General features: G+C 45.3%; 2 protein-coding genes across 7 annotated transcripts; both read right to left on the bottom strand.

Moving 5' to 3' along the window:
• Positions 1-146: 146 nt before the first annotated feature.
• Positions 147-7,935, bottom strand: got1l1 (glutamic-oxaloacetic transaminase 1 like 1). 6 transcript variants are annotated; one of them, XM_084694865.1, is made up of 9 exons: positions 7,682-7,935; positions 7,355-7,536; positions 6,735-6,858; positions 6,365-6,582; positions 6,048-6,198; positions 5,457-5,622; positions 5,030-5,172; positions 4,089-4,153; positions 147-432 (listed from the first exon to the last, which is right to left on the bottom strand). In XM_084694865.1, the coding sequence occupies exons 1-9, from the start codon at positions 7,872-7,874 to the stop codon at positions 313-315; spliced, it is 1,362 nt and encodes a 453-aa protein (XP_084550991.1). In that variant the 5' UTR covers positions 7,875-7,935; the 3' UTR covers positions 147-312. The 6 variants fall into 6 exon arrangements, with proteins under 6 accessions (XP_084550991.1, XP_084550995.1, XP_084550990.1 ...); XM_084694864.1 differs by lacking the exon at positions 147-432 and adding an exon at positions 1,644-1,865; XM_084694869.1 differs by lacking the exon at positions 5,030-5,172 and having other exon boundaries at positions 317-432.
• Positions 7,936-9,312: 1,377 nt separating this feature from the next.
• Positions 9,313-19,225, bottom strand: adrb3a (adrenoceptor beta 3a). Its single transcript, XM_084695010.1, is given in 3 exon segments — positions 9,313-10,150; positions 17,346-17,896; positions 17,899-19,225. Coding segments are annotated over 3 exon segments (1,332 nt in total). The 5' UTR covers positions 18,652-19,225; the 3' UTR covers positions 9,313-10,122.
• Between the last annotated feature and the right edge of the window lie 5,173 nt (positions 19,226-24,398).

Below are 24,398 nucleotides of genomic sequence, written 5' to 3' on the forward strand. Positions count from 1 at the left end.
TGATAGCAACCGTGCAGCTGTATATCCTTTGTTCTTCAAATTGTGTATCCGGTGATGACCCATTTATTTTCAGTGTTTGTGACCAGAAAGCGGTATTTTCTGATTGGCTGGTTGTGTGGGCACAAATAAGTTATGAAGAAAAAGGCATCGTATTAATGGCGCACAGTTCAGTTGAAGGGGCTTTTCAAGAAGGCCTGCTAATTGTGCGATATAACATGAATGGATTAATCTCATTTGGCAGTACTGTTTAATGGTTAAAAAAAAAATGAAATAGAGCTGTAAAAATGTGGGAACATCTATCCTTATTAAATGTCACCTGGAGAAGTTGAGAAGATCTAAGAGATGGTCCTTCCCTGGGTGTCTTTCAGCTGATTGCCACTTGTTGCTCGTCACTTGGTTGTCAGGCAATGCTGTGATCAGATCAAAGGGGTCCTGTTTATCAGAGAAGAACAGCTTGTTCACCAAGGCCAAACCTCTTTCCCAGTGGAGACCACTGCTAAGAAATATACAGGTGAGGCGTGTCAGGGGGCACTTGGGAGAATCAGACGTATCTTGTACTGAATATAAAGCTTTAATAGCAGCCAAGAAAACATCAGCTTCCTTTTATCTGTTTCCCAGCATGACTCTACTCCAAATCATTTTCAACTGCTGGAGAATAACCTGCCAAGATGCTGGCCCCAAACTGATCAAATGGTTGCACACCATTTGAAAACTCCTGTTCACTGCCTACCATGATTCAAATTATTGTAATTTGTTGATATCATTTAGTTTGTAGATTATTTTTGATGTTTAGATATTTTACTCCTGTCTTTTGATCCTTCTGATCAAAAAGATTTTTGAAATGACCTCCTGAATGGAGATTACAAAAAGCTTCTTATATTCAAACTGCAGTCTAATAGTCGGTCCTTTTCAAAGAGGTCCATTTCAAAAGGGTCTCAAGGAAATCAATCTAAATATGCCATGATTGGGACCACAACCCACACAGACTATTCTCCTACCACATACACCACCTATCCTTCCACACAATGGCTTCTCCTGTTGGTGACTGTTCTTGTAAAATACATTATCAAAGATCTTAAATCACTGGTGGCAAAGTGTGTTTTGGGATACATGTTTTCGGCCTCAAAATAAACGTGTCACGGTCACCAACCACTCATCATCTAATCACTGTCCACTCTCCGGGATGGGCCCCTTCCAGATAACTGTGCAGCGTTGACAGATCAATGAGGCAATTTGCATCGGTGTGCCCAGGAGTGCTTAACCCTCAGCTGAGTAGCACCAGCTGTATGCCCACTGCCTGGTCATTAACCTCACTGTGCTGATTTAGCTAACAACTATCTCTTGACAAAGTTATGTGCTTTATCTGCTTGGCTGTTACCTGAGAAGTGATTGTTCCCTCAGAGCTGTGGTTAACATCATGACTGCTGGGATGGAGACAGTGGGAGTTAAATGGAGGCAGCAGGAGACGATTTACTGGGGGTTGGACAGAGAGACAGACAGCTGGACACCCGTGTGAGTCCTGGCTGAGCACTCACTGGGATCTGGTCAATCTACTCTGAAAGTTTAAATGATGAAATGAGCCAGCCTGAATCCCTCACTCCGGGTGTGGGTCAGGTGTGCTTTAGATAGGAGAGTACGTGCTCACCTACACGTGGTCTTTTTAAACAGAGGAGTGGATCTGACGGGTGGTTTGAAACAGAGTAATGGCTCTGCATTACGGTGGCTGTTGATTATCACCATTGTTCGCCCTGCCGTTGAAATGGAAGGAGTGGAGCCATTTCGTTCATTAAGTACCCTCTCTCGACCTCTTTCTTAGAATGGCTTTGATGTAACAGCAACATTTGGTTTCGTCTCATTACAGCAGGCTGTGAAAAGGGCATCATGAGAAAAGCAATGAAGTGTTAAATATGATTAGAAGTTCATTATGGGCCACTGAGTTATTAAGTACTCAAATACGTTTTCCTGAAGAAACGCAAGATAATTAGTCCAAAAAAGAAAAATAGATCTTGGACGTTTTCAGTTGCCACTTGATAATGCCCAGAAGGTACAATGATGACGCAGATAGAGAGATAGAGGCAGACACGGATGTTACGTGAATTACTTCAGGAAGCAGCAACAGGTATGATCATGCTTCCACAGAGGTCATTTAATGGGGAGCTGTGATCTGCTATATACACAAGGTCTGCTGTTCTGGACATCTATCTCAGTTTATACGTACGTGTGTGACGTCAATAGATTTAGAGACGTTGTAGACAGGCTTGAGAGAATTGCTGTTCTAAGTCACTGATGTTTGCTTAGCTTGCCAGCGGCTTATCGGGCCTCATTGTTTTCCTCCGGTTGTTTTCACGCACTTGATTTAAGATATGTAGTGTTTGGTATTTGTCAGCGTCGAGGACGGTCGACTGAGATGACAAATGATACGACCACTCTAAACAATGAGTCTCCAGATTCTTAACACAGCTGTTCTGTAACTTTTCAAACAATTGGGAATATAGGCTATATTTTGTTTTCTTCTAGGCTAACATTTCCCACACTTAAAGAATAAACAACACCACGACTGTTGGAGACATCGTTATCCAATGCGCGGGAGAGGTGCATTGATTTACGCTGGGCTGAAATCACGTCTTCTTGGGTGTGTGGGCGTATCTTTGTGTTGCCCTGACAATTGAAAGATTGTTTGCGCATGGAGTAATAGCATGGAGTAATAGCCTTAGGTTCAATACCACACTGCAAAGAATTAGGGTCCAGACATGCATGGTCTTTGGACTCCACATTTTGTGACCTTACCCGGGAAAAATACCTTGATGTTACAGTATACGTTTCCTGTGAATCTATTTCCCCCCCCTTTGAACTCGTCGCAAATCCAGGACTGTAACTGTTGAGAAAGTAATTGTCTGCTGGCATCCAGTTATCCATCTCACAATTTAAATGTAATCTATCGAGGGTATTTCTATGTCACAACCACAATTCACGTATGATGTAGCCTACACTTGAATTTGTAGCGATAACAAAGAATAGAAAAAGGCTTAAGAAGCCAATGGATTGACATAACATAGCTTTTTAACCTTTTACTGTGGTGAACTATTCAGAATGTATTTTGCGGAGAGAGCCATGCAGCTATTCCAGAGTCAGGTGTTAAAGTTGTGGGGGGCTGATATGTAATATGGATGCGAACAGTGACAGGCGAGGGACTTGCCTCCAGGTACAAGTACAGTTATATTTTCCAGGTACTGTGTATTACTAGACCAAGGGAGAGCAAGTAATATGGAAGGAATACAGAGTTGAAAGTAGGAATGACAATCTAGACGACCACTTTTTGTTTGCACAATCTACTGTCCCTGGGCGCAAAGGTATGAAATTATACAGCTCGTGTACGTAAAATGGTAAGACTGTTAAACCTTTCATGTCTGACCAACAAAAGTTCATTAACAATTCAGATAATGATGGTGGATTTATTTTCTTCATATACTGTACAGAAAATTATGGGTTAAAAAGCAATTGCTTACTGAATTGATTTCATCTGTATGGATGAAATTACATATGTACCAAACATGAATGTTCAAAATACATATTTTTATCCGTATTCATCAATTATCTCATGATGCAATAACCAAAGGCATGTTTACATTTAAAAACGAGGCAGTATTATTGAGGATATGATTCAAACAAGACAGTGATAACAGTGACATGATAATTTCCCGTTTATAAACCCAGCAATGACAAGTGCTCGGACGTAACACCCTCAACTCCCATAGGTCACATAATAATAATGATCCACCATGATTCACCACCTATTCAAGACTCCGACATTAAAACCGTACTTGAACTTAACAAAGAGAGGATCATCACTTTCTTGCCAAGATATGGTAATATATAATATTATTTATGTAAAGAAAGACGTCACATGGTCCATACTGCACCACCGCTACAGAGTATTATAAACATTCTAATCACTTAGACATGATAGGTCTATCTAGATATTGTGACATGGTCGTACACCTCTGGCTCTGGGGTCAGAGGGGAGAGGTCAATGCCAGGTGAATGGACTCCGCTACGTAGTCAAGATTACGGCTATTGATGGCACTCACGTTCAGGCAGCCGTTTAATGGGAGGTACAGATGGCGTCTCTTGACCAGGAACTCGACTTGTCGGGCTGAAGGAGAGGAGAGAACACAGGTGTGAGACAATCCTTCATTCATTATCATGTTTGATATCTACTGACACATTAATCCAGCGGTCTTCAACCCTGGTCCTCAAGGACCCCTGTCCTGCATGTTTTAGACGTTTCACCTGCTCCAAAACACCTGATTCAAATGAATGGTCGTTAACAGGCTTCTGCCTAACTAAATAACGACCCATTTATTTGAATCAGGTGTGTTGGAGCAGGGGAAACATCTAAAACGTGCAGGACAGGGGGCCCCTGAGGACAGGGTTGAAGACCTCTGATGTAAGGGGTTGAGATGGTGTTCTGAGAGATTGAGGTGGATCAACGCTAGTTCAGTGGTTCTCAACCCTGGTCCTCAGGGGCCTCCCTGTCCTGCATGTTTTAGATGTTTCCCTCCTCCAACACACCTGATTCAAATAAATGGGTCGTTATCTAGTTAGGCAGAAGCCTGTTAACGACCATTCATTTGAATCAGGTGTTTTGGAGCAAGGAAACGTCTAATGCTGGGGACACACCACAGGATAATCGGGACTATTTCGGCCCTTCCGAAAATCCTATGTAACATATGTCCCGATTATCTTGATGGTTCCGCAGATTTTATCAGATGTTCCCTTGGTGTGATGTGTGTTAAGAGTGACCACACACTGTAGGAGCAAAACGGCTTAATCCAGTATTTTTTGTCCTCATGTTTGTGGTCTCTCACAGTTTGAAAAGTGTGTCCCCAGCATAAAACAAGCAGGACAGGGGGTCCCTGAGGACAGGGTTGAGAACCACTGCATTAGTTTAGACAGGGTCGAGAGGGCTTAACAGGCTGAGGTGGTGGGGCGTGTCGAGGCGGTTAGACGGAGCCCCAGGCGAGCTCACCGTTCAGCCCCGTGCACCAGCACAGGCCCCCCTGCTGGGTCACGTGATCCCAGGACCCGGGAGATCCCAGCAGTCTGAGTTTCTCTCGCAGTCTCTCCCTGATCAGCATCCCCCTCTCCACCAAACGTCTCACTCCCTCCTGCCTGCACAACGTATCTCAACGGAGGCAAACTATTCCACTCATGACAACGATCTCAAACACTACAGACACCAGGAATGTTTGCTAGACGTACAGTACTGTGCAAAAGTCTTTGGCACAAAGAAACATTTGTAAATGTTTAAATGACAGAATTTTTTTTTTTTTTTTTTTTTGCTAAATTGCTCTTTAGTACTGCCACACAAATACAGAAGACCAAAACATATGTAAGACAATATTCATGTAAAGAAATCTTGGGTTGTGTAAGACTGCCGCAGCACAGCACTGTACCATTCGATGAGGTGAGCAGGGTTGCTGAGCACTGTGGCCACCACGCGTGCCCCACCCACTGAGGGACGAGACCACAGTGAGCAGACCAGCCGACCAACCTGGGATTGGACGGCCAGCAGGGCGGAGCTCTGCCTCAAGACGCACAGAAGGTGCCCGACGCGCTCCTCTGCAAGGACATGGATGGTTGATAAGGAAGACATAGATCAGAGGACATAGATCATTTAGTTTGACAGACACACACACACACAAGTTATCTGTGCATCTGACAAGCATGGGACACATCCAGAGATCTGCATTCTCGAGGTGGCCAACGTCATTCTGACGTTCTCACGACGGGGTCGTTCCCAGGTCGCAGGCCAAGAGGCAGGATATACATTTAGTCATTTAGCAGACGCTCTTATCCAGAGCGACTTACAGTAAGTACAAGGACATTCCCCCCCCCCCGAGGCAAGGAGAGTGAAGTGCCTTGCCCAAGGACACAACGTCATTTGGCACGGCCGGCAATCGAACCAACAACCCTTTGATTAATAGACCGATTCCCTAACCGCTCAGCCATCTGACCCCCATGGTTTTACCACTGAAGCGTCTCACCGTACAATCCAAAGTTGTGAGAGAATGACTGGGCACAAAGCAACTCCAGGCCCACAGACACACAGTGACGGACAGACCAGGCGTCCAGCTCCACGTCTCCATGACACAGGCCTTGAGCAGGCAGCAGGAAGAAGGGAAACAGCCTGCGACTCTGGCAAAAGGAGGGAAACGAAAAAACACAAACAAAAGTGTTTAAGGAAAACGGAAGCGTCCGACACTCCTTTCCCGTGTCATTGCATGAAGGCGTCAAACTCTCACGGGGTGCGAAACACGTTTGATGCACAGTGGTGGTGGGTTTCTCAAACAGTTTGTCCTACCACCATCAGCTCTACGACGAGCCTCCATTGCTCCTGTGACAGGTGAGCTCCGGTGGGGCAGTGAGCAGAGGCGAACAGCACGACAACACTTTGCTCTGGAGCATTGCCCAAATCCTCCAGTAGCTGCTGCACACTCACACCCCGCTGCGCTGGATCCCAGTAGCGGTAGCGCCGAACCGCTTGGATTCCCGCCGCCTCAAAAACACCGGCCAGTGAATCTGACAAAAGAGCAGTACTTTTTAAAAAAAAACCATCTGTCAGCTAAAACCCATTGCTCAACACTTCAATTGGCTTCCCACTGCCACATGCACATTTTTAGCTCGTGATTTTCTTTTTCCATCTGTGTGCTCTTACTAAACCACCTACTTACCATCACAGGGGGTGGGCAGATAGACAGGGCCACACCAGGCAGAGCGGATATCGTACCAGTGTACTAGTAGTTCAGCCCCCAGACGCACAGCCCCAGTGCTGCCAACAGTCTGAATACCCAGCACCTGCAGGACAGCCAAGAGATGGCGGAAGCCAGTTATTGTGAAGAATCATTTTAGTTTAGCACATGGCTACTGGTTGGTTATTTAAATAGTGGTGTCCTATATGGAGAAATTTGCTACATGACATAGCAAACTAAGTTATTAACTAAACCAGGCAGGTTTTCTATTCAGTTATAATTTGAAGTTAGTTTTTTTTAACGATTGTAATCAAATATTATTGTATGGTCATACCTAAACATAATTGTAAAAGTATCTGTCAATATTTTAACTTTATCTTAAATTACTTTATTTTTTATTATAAGGCCTATTATTTTTTCCTATCATCTTAGCTTCAATTGTGCTGCAGGGACAGTGCCATTTCAGTTTTTTCCTTAATTTGTACCTAATGAATATATTACAATTAACTTGATTGATTGATATTCCTTAAGCCCTAAACATAAACAGACACATACAGTAGCCTATAGGCATACTAAGGGGTTTCAAACACTATCGAGTTTACCCTGTTCTCCACAATGGCCGGGCTGTTCCTGCCCAGTGCCAGTTCCGTTGCTCTTCGGTTAAATTCGGCCAGGCCCAGGGGTGGCGCATAGCCCGCGCACAGAGTCGGGTCTGTGCTTATCTGTTTCTTTATTCTTGTGATGAGAGGGAGCCCCGCAGTAAGCCCCTCCTCATTAAGGTACTCTACAAGATATCCACAAATATTTAGCAACACTTAGTCTACCTTAAATATCAGCCGTTTCAATTGAAATTGATGGGAAGGACGTTGCTTAATATAAACGTCTAGAAAAGTATAATTTAAAAAGCGTAATGAACTGGTTGGACTTACCTTTTCCTGCCAGGTAAACCTTATTGGCATAAGTGTCTTTTCTGAAATCAGCCAATAATTTGGTTTCAGGATTCGGTGCTGCTGTCACAGTATCGATGAAAACCGAGAGAAAAGATTTTTTCCGCTCATGTAGGCCTACTTTTCTGTTACCACTTTCAGTGGCACCACTGTCACCATCGCATGCTGGCCTCATATTATTGAGCTTTCACTGTGCACTCTTGTCAGCGAGGTAGCTCCAAGGCTTTTGTTGTTAGGAGCTGTTGCTTAGCTACAGTAGTTGGATACTGTGTCATGGCAACGCTTATGATGGATGGATATAGTCATTGTAATAAATTGGTGCATTCGTAATCGATCTTCAGTGTGTAAACAGCTTCTCCATAGCCAACTTCTATTAGTAAACAGTTTACGCAAGCATGATTTAGCTAATTCAAGCAAAGGATCTTATTTGGTGACCCAATATGAAAACAATTCTACAATGTTGTATTTTATTGTTTTGTAGCCTAATTAACGATGCGGGTATGTAGACGATCGTTTCAAGATGAAAAATCTAGGTGTACACCAGATGGCACTAGTTGGCGGGGCAAAATAGTTATCTAATTAAGCACTCTTAGGCCTATGGTAACCTCCGTTGCAATGGCGGCTCGTCTAAATCGCTTCCTTCCACCGTCAATTGCCCACTTACGCGCTTTTATGACCTTTCATAAACACCTCGTTTAACCATCGGTTTTGTACACGTAGCCTGACATATGGCTTGATGAATATTCAACCCACATAGACCCATAGGCCTATGTGTTTGACTTGTTGGCTCCTAACATGGTAATTTCCGAGAGGAAGAAGTATCCGTATTTTATGTTTAGCCTATTATGCTAAACGTTTTGTGGTATGAATATTACATTTAGTCATTTAGCAGACGCTCTTACAGTAAGTACAGGGACATGCCTCCGAGGCAAGTAGGGTGAAGTTCCCTGCAAAGACACAATGTCGTTTTCGGACGGCCGGGAATCGAACCAGCAACCTTCTGATTACTCGCTCATTCCCTAATTGCTCAGCCACCTGACTCCCTTTCGTCGTTATTCTAGATTACTCCGTTGCTTAAGACACCATTTCCGTATGGCTTTGGACATGGGGTCCAGAGCTAGGGGTTTTGACTTAGGCCACTTTTCATGGTGTTAGTTTTGTTATTAAAGATTGAAGAGATTGTTTCTTCTCATGATTGTGGTTTGTGGAATATTGATATGGCTTTGCTGGCCCCCCACTTTTAGAAAACACAAACTTAAACACTGCTTTACTTAATGGGTATCAATTTGGGCCCCCAGTCAGAATAAGTGTTTCCATCCAAACAGTTGAGATAAGGGTGTTTTCATAAGATGATGTTTCTTTGCACAGAGCAAGTTTGACTGAGCGAGGTTTATGGTGTACACTGTGAAGGAAGGGGTTGTGCAGGCACATGACTTTCTCCTCACTCTCATCATGTATTCATTTCTGCTCTCTCTGTCTTGTCAAACACTAATGTGCATTTTCCTGAGCACAACACACACAGACACGTTCACACACGTGTATGTGCACGCATGCATACATACAGGTCCTTTGAACATTGTTAGCTGCAAAATAAGTTAACCATTTTTTTTATTTATTTTTATTTTACATTTTAATGTGTGTCTCAGTGCAAGGCAAATGGATGGTCTGACCAGTTTAATAGCAAATGGCCAGAGTTCAGACTCTTAGGACAAAACAGGAGCAATCAGCACCAGAACTAACCTAAAAGACCAGAATGCAGTGAATGTGGATTCCATACACAGCTCATTGGCAATATAAGGGTTGATGCAGAGAAAGTGAAATCTTGTTACTTTGGGACATTACTAGTGGACAGTGAAAACATACAGCATGACATTCTGGTATTATTAACTTAATACTTCTTGCATTTACAAATGGGTATACAATAAATAAATAATTTAGTTATGGTTGTTTGTTACAAAATCTGCCACTTTATTCTAGTAGTAAGACGTGTTTTGCTTCTCCAGTGTCTATTGGTGTGTCACTGAACCACATCATGAGAGCAACTGGAAGTCTCTCTTGCTGTGGGGAAAGTCTGTCCACAGTAATATCGTACACCGTATGCTGGGAACGTGCTGATGCAATGAGAGAGTCACTTCTATCATACTACCGTCACAGTCGAAGCAAGCTCTTCTTTGTCATATCCAGATCCACCACTAGGTGGCAGTGTGGAGCAGGCTCAGTCAGCGCTTCCAGTCCAGCTCAGACTAGCTGGATCGTTAAGGTCCTTTAGTCCTCCACTTCGATGTGACCCGGCGCCATCTCACTTCCTGGACCCGTCTTCAGCAGGTTCACCCCCCTCCCTCCATCTTCACAAGCCCATGCAGTCGCGTCATGGCTGCCTCAGGAGACAGGCCTCTGTCGTTTTCAGTGCTCTGATCTCTCCCTCAGCCTTCGTTATCCTGTAATGTGAAACTGAGAAGAAATATGGATTAATATTCTTAGGGTACAGGTGAATTTACACTTCTGCCAGAGGAGAATGCATGACATTTCAAATGCCTGACTCAGTTGAACAGTTGCCTGATGACTGATGATGAAAATGACTGATGATCCTCCCCTTCAACACACACACACACACACACACACACACATACATCGACCCCCCAAAACGAATGAAAAAAATATATCTAGGCTTGTCATCTCTGAAAGAATCAATCTTAGACAGGAAAAAATGACATTCCTTTTTTTAGATGCTGACTTTCCTCTTTGCTCTTTTGGATTGGAAGTGACAGCCAGAGATCTAACCCTGAACAGGATCAAGCTGTCACATGTGGCACTGTCACTTATGACATGCATGTCTGCTTTACAAGATCAGAGGTATGTTCATTCGCCATGAAATCCCAAACATGTGGCCCATTTGCTTATTTATTTTTTGAAGCATTCCCACTTCTGGACCAGCAAGCCATCTAATCATCACAAGGGTGATTTTTTTATTAGATTTGGAGATTGCCCCTGTGAGAGTTGACCCTGACACACAATGGTTAGAGAAAGGACTTCAATGTGCACAAACAATCAGCAAATGTGATGCTTCTACAGCAAGAGAATCCTAAAATTGGAACAAACGACCTGCAAAAATAATAATAACAACAACATTGTACAGCTATTTTGTTGAATTGCTTTAAAGTTATAGTAGTTAATAATAAATTTAGTTTTGAAAGTTATTCCCTTGCTTGTCATTGGTGTTCTTTTGAATGCCAGTCTCTGAATGAGTTTCTCAAAAAATTCCCTCCTTCCTTACCCACTTAGTGCCCTTCCCATCTTTTCCCGAAATGCCTGAAATTCTGATCCTATCGAGTTAAACTGTACATGTCTCCACAGGAAGGTATAAACAATTCACAACCATCACTGTTCTGCGAGAACCTGTAGATAAGGTCACTTTGACCCTTTAAAGAAATAAAATCTTTGGTGGGCTTCAATTCTTTGGCAGAACGACCGCCTAAAAAAAGCAGTTGATATTCTAAAGTTAGCTCCTTTACTTTAAAAACATGAATTTGATCGAGCACACGTCACAGTGATCCGGAGGACACAGAAAAGAGGTTTACACTGCAGAAATGAAGGAGATCGGCCTGTTGGTTTTGGTCCTCGCAAAGACAGAGACAAAGAAGGAGTTTCTGGACTTCAGCAACACCCAACGTGACCCTAAACTTTTTCTCCTTCTCAATCTGATTGGGTGGAGCAGTTTGGCTGCATTTTTTCCACAGTCAACAGGGATACATCTGTCATCTCACATTGGTGTGTTTTAACTTTTGCCTGTCAGCAGGCAGAAGGAAGACTTTGGTGGCAAGGGATGGTGGTCTCGCCCCTGGAACCCTTTTCTGCCAAAATATTTTGAATTGTATTATTTTTGTGTCGAATCAAGGTTACCTCATACAGTATGTTTGCTTCCCTGATTGATGACACATACAAACTGCCACACCAATTATTTCAATTACTATTATTGTTATTTGATCTCTGCTCTTGGACTTTTTTCTCTCTTAAGTAAAGCTATTATAAGAAACTATATTTCACTTGGTTGGCTTGCTCTATTCTTTTTAAATGTATATCTAGTATATTATCTAATAAAATAAGATGACGATTTTCAGTAGTATATATTTGATTTACAATTTCCTTCCTCAAACTTTATTATGTGATGAGAATAAAATACATTTTATTGAATGTAAATGTTTTATTTAGAATGAACATGACAAATTCACTTGGAATTTTCCATTACCCTCTTATGATGTGTTTCTCCTCAAGCTGATCTGGCAAAAAAAAAAAAAGACACAAAAAAAGGTTGATTTTGGCCAGCTGTTTTTATGAGGTGGAAAAATGAGTTTCGTTATGGGTTAGAGCCATTTAGTCTTTCCATCTCTTCTATCTGCATGTGTCCCATCCTGTGCTGGATTCTTCTTAGCTACCTGAGCCCCGCGTTTAAACTCCTGATGCGCTGGGATTGGATCAGATATTCAGCTCTCCTTTGAAAATGAGTCTTGGAGATTTCTCACATCATTGATGCCTGATAATAGTGTTCATTGAATGCTCTCCTAAGCTCCTGATCTCCTCCCTGGTTTAGGTCAAAACATCTATTAATCAGGCCTAATAATTTGCACAATAACAAACTCACGGGAGTTGAGAAACATAATTAGAAGTGTGAAATATTAAAGAAAATATTTGCATAGCTTGGTCAGACATGTCTTTGTAAATGGATTGCAGTTGTTCATTGTAAATCAGGTTGTATATCTACCAACCTGTATTTACTGTATGACATGGCCTTATATAATAGCATAGTCGTCACTGACTGTTAGAGGAAGTAGTTAGCATTGTGTTGAATCCTTTCTCTGGACTCTCTAGTGATTTATTAGATAAACTGTTCAGGGCATTCATCTGTCATCAAATCAACTTCCTGTTTCCACGTTTCACAATAACTTAATTTTTAAGTTGCCATCCTTTGTTCAACAGCTAAACCTTTATGTATCTGGAAGTGTTTTATGTACCATTGGTATAAATCATTTATTGCCATTACTGGTGGACATAAGAATGTTGAACATTGTACTGTATGGTACCATGCAAGCTGTAATGAGGAAACCCCATAGATCACATCAACTTCAGCCAGAACCAGTTCAAAGATATTAATTTACGTATCAACTCTGTACGTATCTTTAAAAGTATTATTATTATTGTTATTAATAATAATATGGTTATGAATTGAAATTAAATATTAATATTAATTAATATTATTGTATTGCTGTACCATGAGTCAACACTGTCAGTTAAGCACTAGTGTGGTGCACACTAATGTGTTGTTCTTTGAGGTATTTGAGTCGGTTATGTCTCGTCTCTGAGTTACTGGATGTCCTAGGATAAGGAGACACAGTAGGACATGTCTCCTTTGCCTCTTTCTGCACAATGGATTCTCTCCCCGAGCCGTTTCTATGACATGCCACTGGAAGCAAAGAAAACACCAGAAGTCTGCGAGGTAAAGAGATGGCATGACGCACCTTCTTCGAACATACACAAAGCTAAGTTTCTCTGAAAACATCCATGGGAGTTGTGTCTTGAGTTCAGACCGCTTGAGTCATTTACCCTCAGTATCCAACGATGACATTAGCGAATCACGAGCGCCTGGCCTGCTTGTTGAGGCACATCTGGAGTGTTGTTGCTTGAAATCCACGGCTCAGCCGTACAGCCGCAGTGATGTTTTAAAACCGCCCCTCCTGGCTGACCGGGCCCCAAGGGAAAGTCCTCAGATCTGTGTGGCTGTGGGCTTTTTCAGATGAAAACAAAGGTACAGCAGTGCAACTGTGTTATTCCTAAAAGTAGTACATTTCCCAGCTATTCTAGCTATGTTCTTTCATTTTTGCGTCTGTATGAGATCCAAAACAAAACAAATAATGTTTTATAATGTAATACCTGACTGGGAGACCTAGAGTTTAAACGTACGCCCCAACAGGAGCCCTGACAGATCCAGGGGGTGGTAGCTTGTCTTCAGCACAAATCCCACAGCCAATTCTACGAAGAACCACAATAGGCTTCCATGAACTGTGCTATGACTCAGACAACAGTTTAGGTTGTAACCTTTTAGTGCCACTGTCACTGCTACTAAGCCAAGCTCTCTAAAACACGTCATACATAAAAGCAACTTGTAAACATTCCCAGCTTCCAGACATTTACTATACATATTGACATGAAGAAAAAAACCCACACTAAGCTCCAGTTCTCTGTCAATCTATTGTTTGGACAGAAAAGTTAACAAAATGGCATATGATCTCAGACCCACACAATTCCAATCTCTTTCATCACACCAGTTCAACCCAAATCTTGATCTAAATCTAGCTATTTCCTTAGTTTCAGTCCATAAGAATAGAAAACTTGTGAAATGTGTGTTTACGTGCTGGTAAGAAATGCACCGATGTTTTCTGTCCACAGCAACAGAGCAGAACATGTCGTGTGTAGACTGGATGAATTTTTCCTGGAATAGACACCCCTTCTTTCAATAAAAAAGCCCGTATCACATAAGATTAGGCCAGAAGAGTTGGTGTCGTTCCCATTACTCAAACTGTCAATGTCACACTTCCTCCCTCCCTTCCCCTCCCCAGCACCGAACAGAACAAACCTCTGTGTCCCCGTGCTGTCGTGAACATGTGACAGGAAGTACAGCCGGATGCTGAGAGCTTGCTAATTAACAAACGCTAAACGAGCGCTAACTAGGAAGGGCTGTCCACTGAATAAAATCATGCACTAAAGACAGATGAGTGCTGCAAACTCGAGCACGCCATGCTCAATTGACCTTATCTGGCTGTATACTTAAGTGATTTTAACATGATCAACGTGATTAGTTTAAATCCGTTGAATTCTATTTTTGGTTGAGTACTGTACAGAAAATACACTGCGTTGTTAAACAATCTAATTGAATCCTAATCACTTACGTTCACTTGAATAGGGCTTTCCACAAATACATATTCTGCTCTGTCTAACGCGGCTACACAACATGCATGGCTCTAACAGTCCATAGGACAGTGAACAAGTTGGACCAGATAACACACTAGATACGTGACAAAAACCCCAAATGCTGCGCCCGTTAACATGTTGATATGGCCAGCAGTTGCATGCATCTGTACTTTTCAATGAACACAAAGCATGTGCCGATGACAGCCCTGGCCCTGTTCCGCCCTCTCCTGAAAACATGAGCTCAGCCTTGCATTTGGAGCCATCACTGTTGGTCTCTGTCAATGTCTCTGCTTCCTCACCAACCCCCTCGGTCACATGACCTCCTGTACCACACATCAGGTCAGGGAAGGGACCTTGGACGTGTCGTAACGGTTAGATCACTGCATCCAGGGGTGTTTGGATGACGTTTCAGCAGACATCAGGTCTGTGACCTTCTCTCTGCGGTCAGGCTTGCCGTCTCCTAGCTTGGAAAGAGCCCCCCCCGCCCCGCCCCGCCCCTGCCCGCCCCTGCCCGCCCCCGCCCCTGCCAGCCCCCGCCCCCCACACACCTCACAACGGAACACGCTGTCCCTACACAGCGCTTTCCACTTTCGCCAAGATCAATTCTTTCATCTTAAAGAACACCCCAGTGAGACCGCAGATCTCTTGCAGATCACTGCTGGGACGGAAACCGGACTCGCCCACCCCCCGCGTTGCCCGAGGTCTAATAGAGAGCACATGCTCTCAGATCTGTCAGACTCCACGTTCACACCATCGCACCCACCAAACCTCCTCCGAGACGCTTCCTGCTCCTCATGATCTCCCTGACAATCCGTCCAATCCTTCTCCTCTGAGCCTTTTGCCCTCAGGCTGGCGAACCGTGGAACATGCCGGGCTCCTTTTAAGGAAGGCATCCTAAATGTCTCCCCCCTCGGCGGGCAATAATCACATCTGTGTAAGCGCGGCAACACAGACGGCAGACACAGGACGGAAAGAACTGTGAGAGGATGGTCGGACACACGTCTGAATCTCTCTTCAGAGTGCTGGCTGAACCACTGGTGCCCACGGCCAGGCCATCATCGGGCACGGAGCTCAGGAGCTCGTCTTTGACTGGAGTGTGTGCATGTGTGGGAGGAATGGCTGCGAATTAACAGCCTCCACGCTTCCTAAACCCCGCCGAGACAGATCAGTAACGATAACACAGCTCCTGACACCACCAAAGTAAGACGAGCTTTTCCTTAATCCCCCAAATTAGAGACATAGTCACTTTCTTGTTTTCCTTGCACGGGAGGAGGGGATGTCACTCAAAGCGAAACGGGGGATTTTCTTTAAATGACTCGCTCATGGGTGAGTTTAGAAGGATCCCTGTGAAGCGTCCCAGCCGTGCCGTAGCTGAACCGGGGCTCTTCAGCGTGTGATCTCATTGGCTGTTTGTGAAGTAAACAGCCTGTGCTGGCGAAGACATGTCTTGTGGGCCAGTGATAAAGGTTTATCAGCTGTGGGGGGCGTTGCCCAGGCTGTAGAGGGGCCCTGGAGGAGGCAGAAACTCTCACACAATGTCTCATACTGCTTCCCTCATACTGCTTCCCTTATACTGCCTCTGTCTCACTGCCTCTCGTACTGCCTCTCATCCTACCTCCCTCATATGGTCTCTCCCATACTGCCTCTGTCTCACTGCCTCTCGTACTGCCTCTCATCCTACCTCCCTCATATGGTCTCTCCCATACTGCCTCTACTGTTGGTCATTCTTTGATTGGTAGATGGCAGTTTTGTGTTTAACACAAGTTCCAGTTTTCTGTTGCCACAACAAAACATTGCACATCTGTTGATCATTTATGTAACGTTGACATCAGCTTGGCTCAAAGATGGATAGCAGGTAACACAATATGGCAGCAGAAATTCTTACTCCATTTACAAACTTTAAATGAACTACCTTAATGTTTATTGTTTTTCAGAGTGGAAATGCCGAGATTACATTTCCACATTACATTATGTAACTTTGTTATATTTCTTCAGGATCTTATGTTTCAGTAAGTATTTATTTTAGTACCTTTCTCGATTAAATCTATTTTAATCTTCCATGGCAGGCCAGTGATTTATTCATCCAAATATGGATTCTCTCTTGTTCAAAGTCCTGAGGTTCACATAGACACTTTGTTCTTTGTGACTAATATCTCAGAAGTCATCTCAGAACCCTAACGGTGAACTGAGCCCAGATTCAAAGTAAACAGTTTGCTCAGATGCCATGATAACGTTGAAATATCCCCCCCCCCCCTAACAACTCTCAAAGACACAAGCAAAGGAGGATTAGAGGATTGAGTGAGTAACAGGGATATCAGACATATCCGATATGTGTATATGTGCACATCCCTGCTCTGCTCTGCTCTGCTCTGGACTGCACGGGGATGCAGGCTGTGGCCACGTTCTAGAAGAACTCTCACGGAACACAGAGAGGAAACTCCATTTGATCAGCACCCAGCAGAAAGTGTGATACGACTGATGGCGTATTCTGATGTTGCGCCTCTCTGACACATCTCCAATAATGACACTGCGCTGTATGCATATCACAGCTGTCTCCTACTTAAATATATGATCTGACGTGGCACCAGCCTGTGTTACTGGAAGGATGCTTCCAGTAACTGGAAGGTGCTAGGTTCTAGTTAGAACATAAAAAATAAAATAAAAAAAACAGCGAAGGACTTACAATTCCGACTCTTCTGAGAAGCCGCTGAGCTGCGTGCTGCCGTTTGAGTGTGTGGGTCCAGGCGACGGCTCCTCGCTCTTGTAGCTCCCCTGGCTGCTTCCCAGGCTCTCATCCCCATCCGTGGGGGTCACGGGGGTCTTCTGGCACGATCCGGTCGTCCCAGCCTCCACCGCCCCCAGGAAGCAGGGGCATCGCGTCCTCAGCTCCTTGTAGAAAGTGTTGAGCCGCGGCGTGGCCATCCACGGACAGCCCAGAAGGTTCTTGAAGGCGGCGCGGAACTCGGGGCTCCTGCAGTAGATGATGGGGTTGAGGCCGGAGTTGACGTATCCCAGCCAGTTGAGTAGCCGGAAGACGTCCCCGGAGGGAACGTTCCGGTAGAACACGTTGATGATGTTGGCCACGAAGAAGGGCAGCCAGCAGAGGGTGAAGGTGCCCATGATGATCCCCAGCGTCTTCAGGGCTTTGTGCTCCTTGACAACCGTTAGGCGCGACGACCGTCTCCTGGAGCTCTTCCGGCTGTGGGTGCTGCTGCTGGCTGAGCCCCTGCAGCTCGGAGGGGGGGAGTGGTCCGGACGGGCCCCTCCGGCTGGGTCGAGCCCCCGGGGCGCTCGTTCTGGAAACGGAGGCGGTTCCGGTCGATGAGCTGCACCTGCCGCGTGGCTATCAGGAATACTTTGGCGTAGACGAAGATCATGACGAGCAAAGGGATGTAGAAGGACACCACGGAGGATATGATGGCGAAGGTCCTGTTGGTGACAAAGTCGCAACACGCGTCGTCCTCGTAGCATCTCTTGGCCTCGGGGTCGTTCTCCGCCTGCCAGTACTGGTTCATGATGGGCACGAAGGAGATGAGAGCGGACACCATCCACACCACGCACACGATCAGCCGGGCGCGCCACTTGTTGATCAGCACCTTGTGCCTCAGGGGCCGCGTGATGGCGATGTAGCGGTCCACGGCGATCACGCACAGCGTCTCGATGCTGGCCGTGACGCAGAGGACGTCCACGGACGTCCACAGCTCGCAGGAAGTGGTGCTCAGCTGCCAGTTTCCCGTCACCACGATGGTGGCGCCCAGGGGGACCACCAGGACCCCCATGATGAGGTCGGCACAGGCCAGCGACATGATGAAGATGTTTGTCATCGTCTGCAGCTGGGAGGTGCGTGCAATGGCTATGATGACCAGCAGGTTACCCACCACAATGGTCAGGATGATGATGACCAGGACTATGAGGATCCAGGGTCCAGCAGCCGGGTGGTAAGGCTCTGTCGTAGCGTTGGCCACGGTGCTGCTCAAGTTGTAGTCCATCTTCACCGGGAGTTTTTTTGGCAAAGCAACATGCAGCAAGTATTGAGATTCTCCAATCCTGAACTCATCAAACCCAGAGGAATCCTGAGAATGAAAATAACTTTCTAATGAGCATTTTGAAGGATTTTCTTGACTTATTTGTTTGTGGATTTTCTCTCAGCCACATTCTCAAACTTTTATAAAGTTTAAATTTAAGTAAATTATTGAAATATAAATCCAGCAGAAGTTGTTTTTGTTGTACAACTTATCATTGTTGTAAAAGCATCAATGAAGTATGCATGTTTCCCGAATGTCTCCAGAGACCAAAAAAAAAAGATGTAAGAAGTTCCTTCGAAGCAAGTGCCACAGGCATTGAATCCTGAGACGTCCAAATTAATTGCAAACCCAGCAAATGTTAAACTCCATGTAAAAGGCACAACAACCAAAATGTGAGTTGAGTAAAAGTTTTCCAAATCGGACAAAGTCCATGTAGTCCAATGGAATACTATTTAAGTCCAGACGACACTTGTAGCTGGAGAGTTTTCGCAATGTGTTGTAGCAAAGCGATGCCACTGGAGTAGAGCAAGCAGCTGTGACGCTGACACAGAACAAGCAGAGTGCACCAAGAGCTTGCCCCCACCCTCTTTTCAGTATCTCCCTATCTCTCCTCCTTCTCCTCCCCTCTCCTCCTCCCCCCAACTCTCTCTCTCTCCGTCTCCCTCTCTCTCTTTCTCTCTCTCTCTCTCTCTCTCTCTCTCTCTCTCTCTCTCTCTCTCTCTCTCTCTCTCTCTCTCTCTCTCTCTCTCTCTCTCCGTCTCTCTCCGTCTCTCTCTCTCTCTCTCTCTCTCTCTCTCTCTCTCTCTCTCTCTCTCTCTCTCTCTCTCTCTCTCTCTCTCTCACAGGGCTGTAGCCCAGTGTAGGTCGCCCTCAGCCTACATATAATCACACCCAGGAGAGGGGGGGGAGGAGCTGTGAAGTGTGGCTGTGTGTTGAGACCATGCCATTAAAGACGCAGGGAGCACTGCCCACTCACAAACACCCACACAGCCCAGTGAGACACAGGCATCAGGTAAGGCAATGCCAAGACCCTTCACTGTAGCACTCACCAGCAAGTGTTCAGGTTGCTCAAAACCGCAGTTCAGACAGAGAAGAAGGACATCTGTCAATGCTGAGAAAACGTAAAAGTTTACAGTGAGCAGTGGGCCACAATGACTTGTTCAGGCCTGTGGTTAACCACGCTTGTTGTTCTGTTCTTGTTAACCTATGACTTGGTGGTTTTCACATGACAATAGCAGCAACTGGACTGACTTGTTCACTGCTGACTCCGCCAAGATATCCATCTGTCTTTTCATCTGACGCTGTGTGTATTATGTAACTTCTCACACTCACCCAGCTACATCCTGCCTGAGGGAGGTGGTCGGGACGAATTTGCCCGGCAAGGACTCAATTACGTCTCATTAAATAATGATGATGGCAATGAGAGGGTTTTCTATTGACTGTTACCCATGAAAGAAAAAAAACTATGGACTGTTACAGATGTTTTTGGAAAGATAGAATAACTAAACATTCCCCACAATACTGTGTTCCTGTCCAGATGAGAAACAGCTTCTCATCCCTGAGAGGAGTTTCTCAGATTCAGCCTGCACAGCAGCAATCTGTTTCGAGGTTTTCACAGAATTTGCTGTCAAACATTTCCAATGCAAGTGCAGACCGCAAAACAGCATACACCCCCAGCTGAACCGAACAGGGAAATATGTCCTTTCCCTCCTTGACTGAGTTCGAAAGCACAAAAAATAATAGATTGTTATCTCGCCATGAGTCAAGCCAACAGACAGAGGAAGAACAATCAAGCGAATTCTTTGCATGCTATCCGTCTCCAATGCGGGCTGTTGTGATGTCTCTGGCTAACAGCAGCTCCAGCAGGGCACAGGCCCAGCGTGTCTAAATATGTAACACTGTCATTTCCCTTTTTGTCCCCCTTCGTGCTAAAGACAGCACTTCAGTTTATTAATAGCCTTTTTGTAGAGCTTTTATGAATCGAATCTGTGAGGACTTCTTTCAAAATGTTTATGTGGAACAGTTGATTTTGTTTTAATCATGACGTGGATTGTTTGTTGACCGAGGACGAGGAGGTCGGTCTCTGTGACTGATGTAGATCCTGGTTTGATTCCGTCCAGAAATACTAACCTGACGCCCTGGGGAGACTTCTGTCGGATCTGCAGATCTTTCTGATCACAGTCTTATAATAAGAAATTCTTAATAAGAAGTTCTTAAAATAAATTAAGTTCCTTGGAGGGTCTGTTCATATTTTTGGGATGACAAAGAAATGTTAAAGAAAACATTTTGTGGTTCATAAAAAGCTAAGCTGAGGATCGGGTTTGGAGCTGCGGAGCATCCCAGAACCAATCTTGTCATGTCCCCTTTTCACTGGAAAAAGAACAGCGTCTTTGGAAGTCGGTCTGTCCACATCCTAACTCATTTGTTACCTGAGCAAAAAGTTCTCGACCAGGCAAGTCCTCCATTACAGCAAAGCTAATATGGTCGCTCAATCCGATTGTATCTTAAAAGAAGCATTTCTCTCTGTCACTGTGATGTATGTGGCCTCTCCCTGTGCCCCCCTCTCCCCCTGTCTCTCTCTAATGTCATTCTCAGTAGCCGGCTCTGCTGTATGCAGTCGTGGGATAGGAAGCGAGGCGGAGGGGATGGAACGCATTAAGGGGAAGGGGAAGAGGGGGGGGCGCTAAGGGCTGGGTTGCAAGGCCCCTGTCTCAGGGCATCAAGCTTGAACCACGGAGCCGCAGAGCTGAAAGCTTGACAGGTCCTCATTTGTCTTTGCGTGAGAAGATGTCGTCGGTGAATCTGAATGTGGAGCTGATTCTCGTCCAGGCGGCTTTGGCCCGACTGGCACCGACTCGGGTGGTGATGGAGGTGATGAACTTGATGGGGGCTGGGGGGGGGGGGGGCGTGGCTTCCACGCAGCGCCCGGTGCTGATGACTGCACTTGTGGACGTGACACGCCCCTGTCTTAGTGAGACGAAGTAGATTCATGCCGCGAGGGGTCATTTGTATGTCTGTCTGTTTGGCAGTCGGTCAGTCTCTACGTCTCTCTCACGCCTGCCCCTAATGTGGGCACAGACGCCAAGGGACGTGTTCTATATGTGGCTCCGCTCCTCAAAGGAAGGAAACCCAGTGTACAGGGGCTGCTCAGTGCAGTGTGACAGGCTGTAAATCATGAGAGCTGCCACACGGACTCAGAACGCCTGTTTATCACACACTCTCTGTTTCCTGGGAATGTTGCCTTAATTACCATGGAAACCCTCAGACGGGTGCAGTCTGATTAGGTCATCGTGACACCGTGTAGGTGTCATTCGGTTCATATGTTGCAGGAGTTGGTGATGAGGTCAAAGTTGTGAGTTGAGTTCGCATGCAAATGTTGATTTTATCTTAGCTGTACTCGTGAAAGATTCTCTCGTCCGAATTCCTTTGTAGTTTGTTGCACCAGAATTTTATTTATTTTTTTACATCTATAGCAGAAGCCAATCCAAAGAAATGAAAAAAAAAAAAATGTTGTTCAAGGCTGAAGAACTTAAACAGTCTTATTTCAGCATGGCATGCCCTGATGTAAGGGCACAGCAGGTGAACTTGTTATGAAGCTAATCATTGTACTCTGGATCCTACCAATGTCTCCAGCTGTGCTTATGGCTCCAGATGGAACACCACCCTGCCGATCTGGAGAGAGGCTTAAGGTTTTAGTTCAATCAAACAGAAAGGAAGTCTGGTATGGAGACAAACGATTCGGTCAAGTGGGATTGAAGTTTGTTCCCGTGTATCATGTATCTAAGATGATTCAGGTTTCAATTTACCAAACAAAAAACGGTGACACAAACGTGTCGGGGTTACAGAATGGATATCCCCCTCATGAATGTCGTGACTCCACTGTTTATCTTTCAGTTGGCAAATCAGTTTGCAGTTTGCCCTATCCAGTTCATCCCAGTTTATTTTCTTTACACAGGAAATTCTCCATTAGCAGGAGAAGCTAATCAAGAAGACGGGTATGGGGGGGAGAGGAAACAGCGAGCGCAAAACAGCCCGACCCTCCCCTGCCGGGCTTGCCACACACACAGGCTCTCCAAACCTTCACTAAAGACTGTCTTCTTCTGTGGTGTGTGTTGGAGTTGACCTCCCAGACTGTCTTCTTCTGTGGCGTGTGTCAGAGTTGACCTCCCGGACCATGTTCTTCTGTGGTATGTGTTTGAGTCTGCTGTGGCCTGTCATAAACAGAAGAGTGCGAGGAGGGAGTTCTGTATTCCCGAGGACGTCCCCCTCACACGCAGAACCAGGATCTTTCGCTAGAGCTCGGCTCCAGCGCGCTTGTCCAGAAATTGCTCAACAATGCAACAAGCTCTCTGATGGACGAAGCGTAAGAGGACAGGCTTGGTCTGACTGTTGGGATGATGAGTAAATAACGACGGATGATGTCAAGCGATGCGTTTATTGTTATCCATCAGCCTCTATTGCTTCATCGCTATTTTTGGACCACAGTTCCTCAGGTCTTTAAAATCTACTCTAACCAAAAGTAAGATGTTCTCAACCTTTTGTTCTAAGTGAGGATAGCGTCTGTACACAAAACACTTTTTAACAAGATTCTGGCACTGGCCTCGTCTCTGGTCATCCATATCATGTTTATTGTTGCAACACCCGACACCTCTGTTTTATTACTCAACGTCAGTCCTCCTGATTTACTTCAGATCGAGAAAGTTCCCAGATCCAAAAAGAGACCAGAGCCTGGCAGGGATTCTCCTCCCTGGCCCGCTGGTCCTTCCCGCAGGGGAGAGCCTGTGTGTTTCATGGGGCCTCAAGCCCAGAATCCCCCTAGTCTCTGCTGAACACAGATGCTCGATGAGATCATGGAGCAGAGGAGAGGAGGGGCCGAGTGGGGGGTGAGGTAGGGAGAGTAGGGAGGGGGGGTTCTGATACAAAGCTGTTCGGCGTTCCACAGCTATCAGCTCAGGGGGGGAAATTGTTCTCATTACCCTGGGAGCGGAACCACATGTCGGGGTGGCTGAGGCCTGGCCAGAACCGTGGGTCCACTGATGCCCTCCACAAGGCTCCGGTCCTGGCCGCAGAGACGCTCAGAACAGGCCTCCTTCCGGCGTCGTCTGAGCATGCCGTGCCGATAACTGCCTAAATGCACACATATGGTTTCTCTCTCGAGTGTTCTGTGCAGACTGCAGATATTCTCATTGGCGCAAACTGAACGTGCTTTTGCTTTCTAGGTGGTTAAAGCATCATTTGCATTCTATATGGGTATCTGGTTCACGAACATTATAGAGGCTGACCACAATATTTGCTTGTGTTGGACCGACAGTTGAATAAAGCTCTGAGGCTAGTTATACAGTGGGTATGCATTAGCACAGTGCAAACATGTGGATCGTGTCTGTTAGTGAGTGAGGTGTGTGTGTGTGTCTGTTAGTGAATGAATGACGGTGTGCGTGTATGTTTCTGCACAAAATCAACATTTGAACGGAGGGTTGGCTGCCAATCAAGTTATAATGACCTCAGGACACTCCTCCCCCACCATCCCACTCCCTTCCCTCCCATCAGGCGTGTAATGAGCAGGAAACTAGGGCCGCTGTTTGTGTTGGGAGTTACCTGGTATGGCAGGCTTCTACATCTTCAAGGTTCTATCGACTGGAAGGCCCTTGTGGCTTAATGTGTTTATAGACAGTATCACTGCTTTCCCATAAGTTTACAAAGCAGAGGATCTC

The sequence above is a fragment of the Hypomesus nipponensis genome, chromosome 28 (assembly GCF_054491055.1).
Source record: "Hypomesus nipponensis isolate SF chromosome 28, ASM5449105v1, whole genome shotgun sequence".
Lineage (NCBI taxonomy): Eukaryota > Metazoa > Chordata > Actinopteri > Osmeriformes > Osmeridae > Hypomesus > Hypomesus nipponensis.

What these genes read in the sequence shown, in the direction of transcription:
- got1l1 (XM_084694864.1), bottom strand. Translation starts at nt 7,874, where the DNA reads ATGAGGCCAGCATGCGATGGTGACAGTGGTGCCACTGAAAGTGGTAAC. An exon ending in TCACAACTTTGGATTGTACG is followed by an intron (nt 5,623 to 6,047) that starts GTGAGACGCTTC and finishes ATGTCCTTGCAG; the next exon opens with AGGAGCGCGTCGGGCACCTT. An exon ending in CCTGCTCACCTCATCGAATG is followed by an intron (nt 5,173 to 5,456) that starts GTACAGTGCTGT and finishes TACGTTGTGCAG; the next exon opens with GCAGGAGGGAGTGAGACGTT.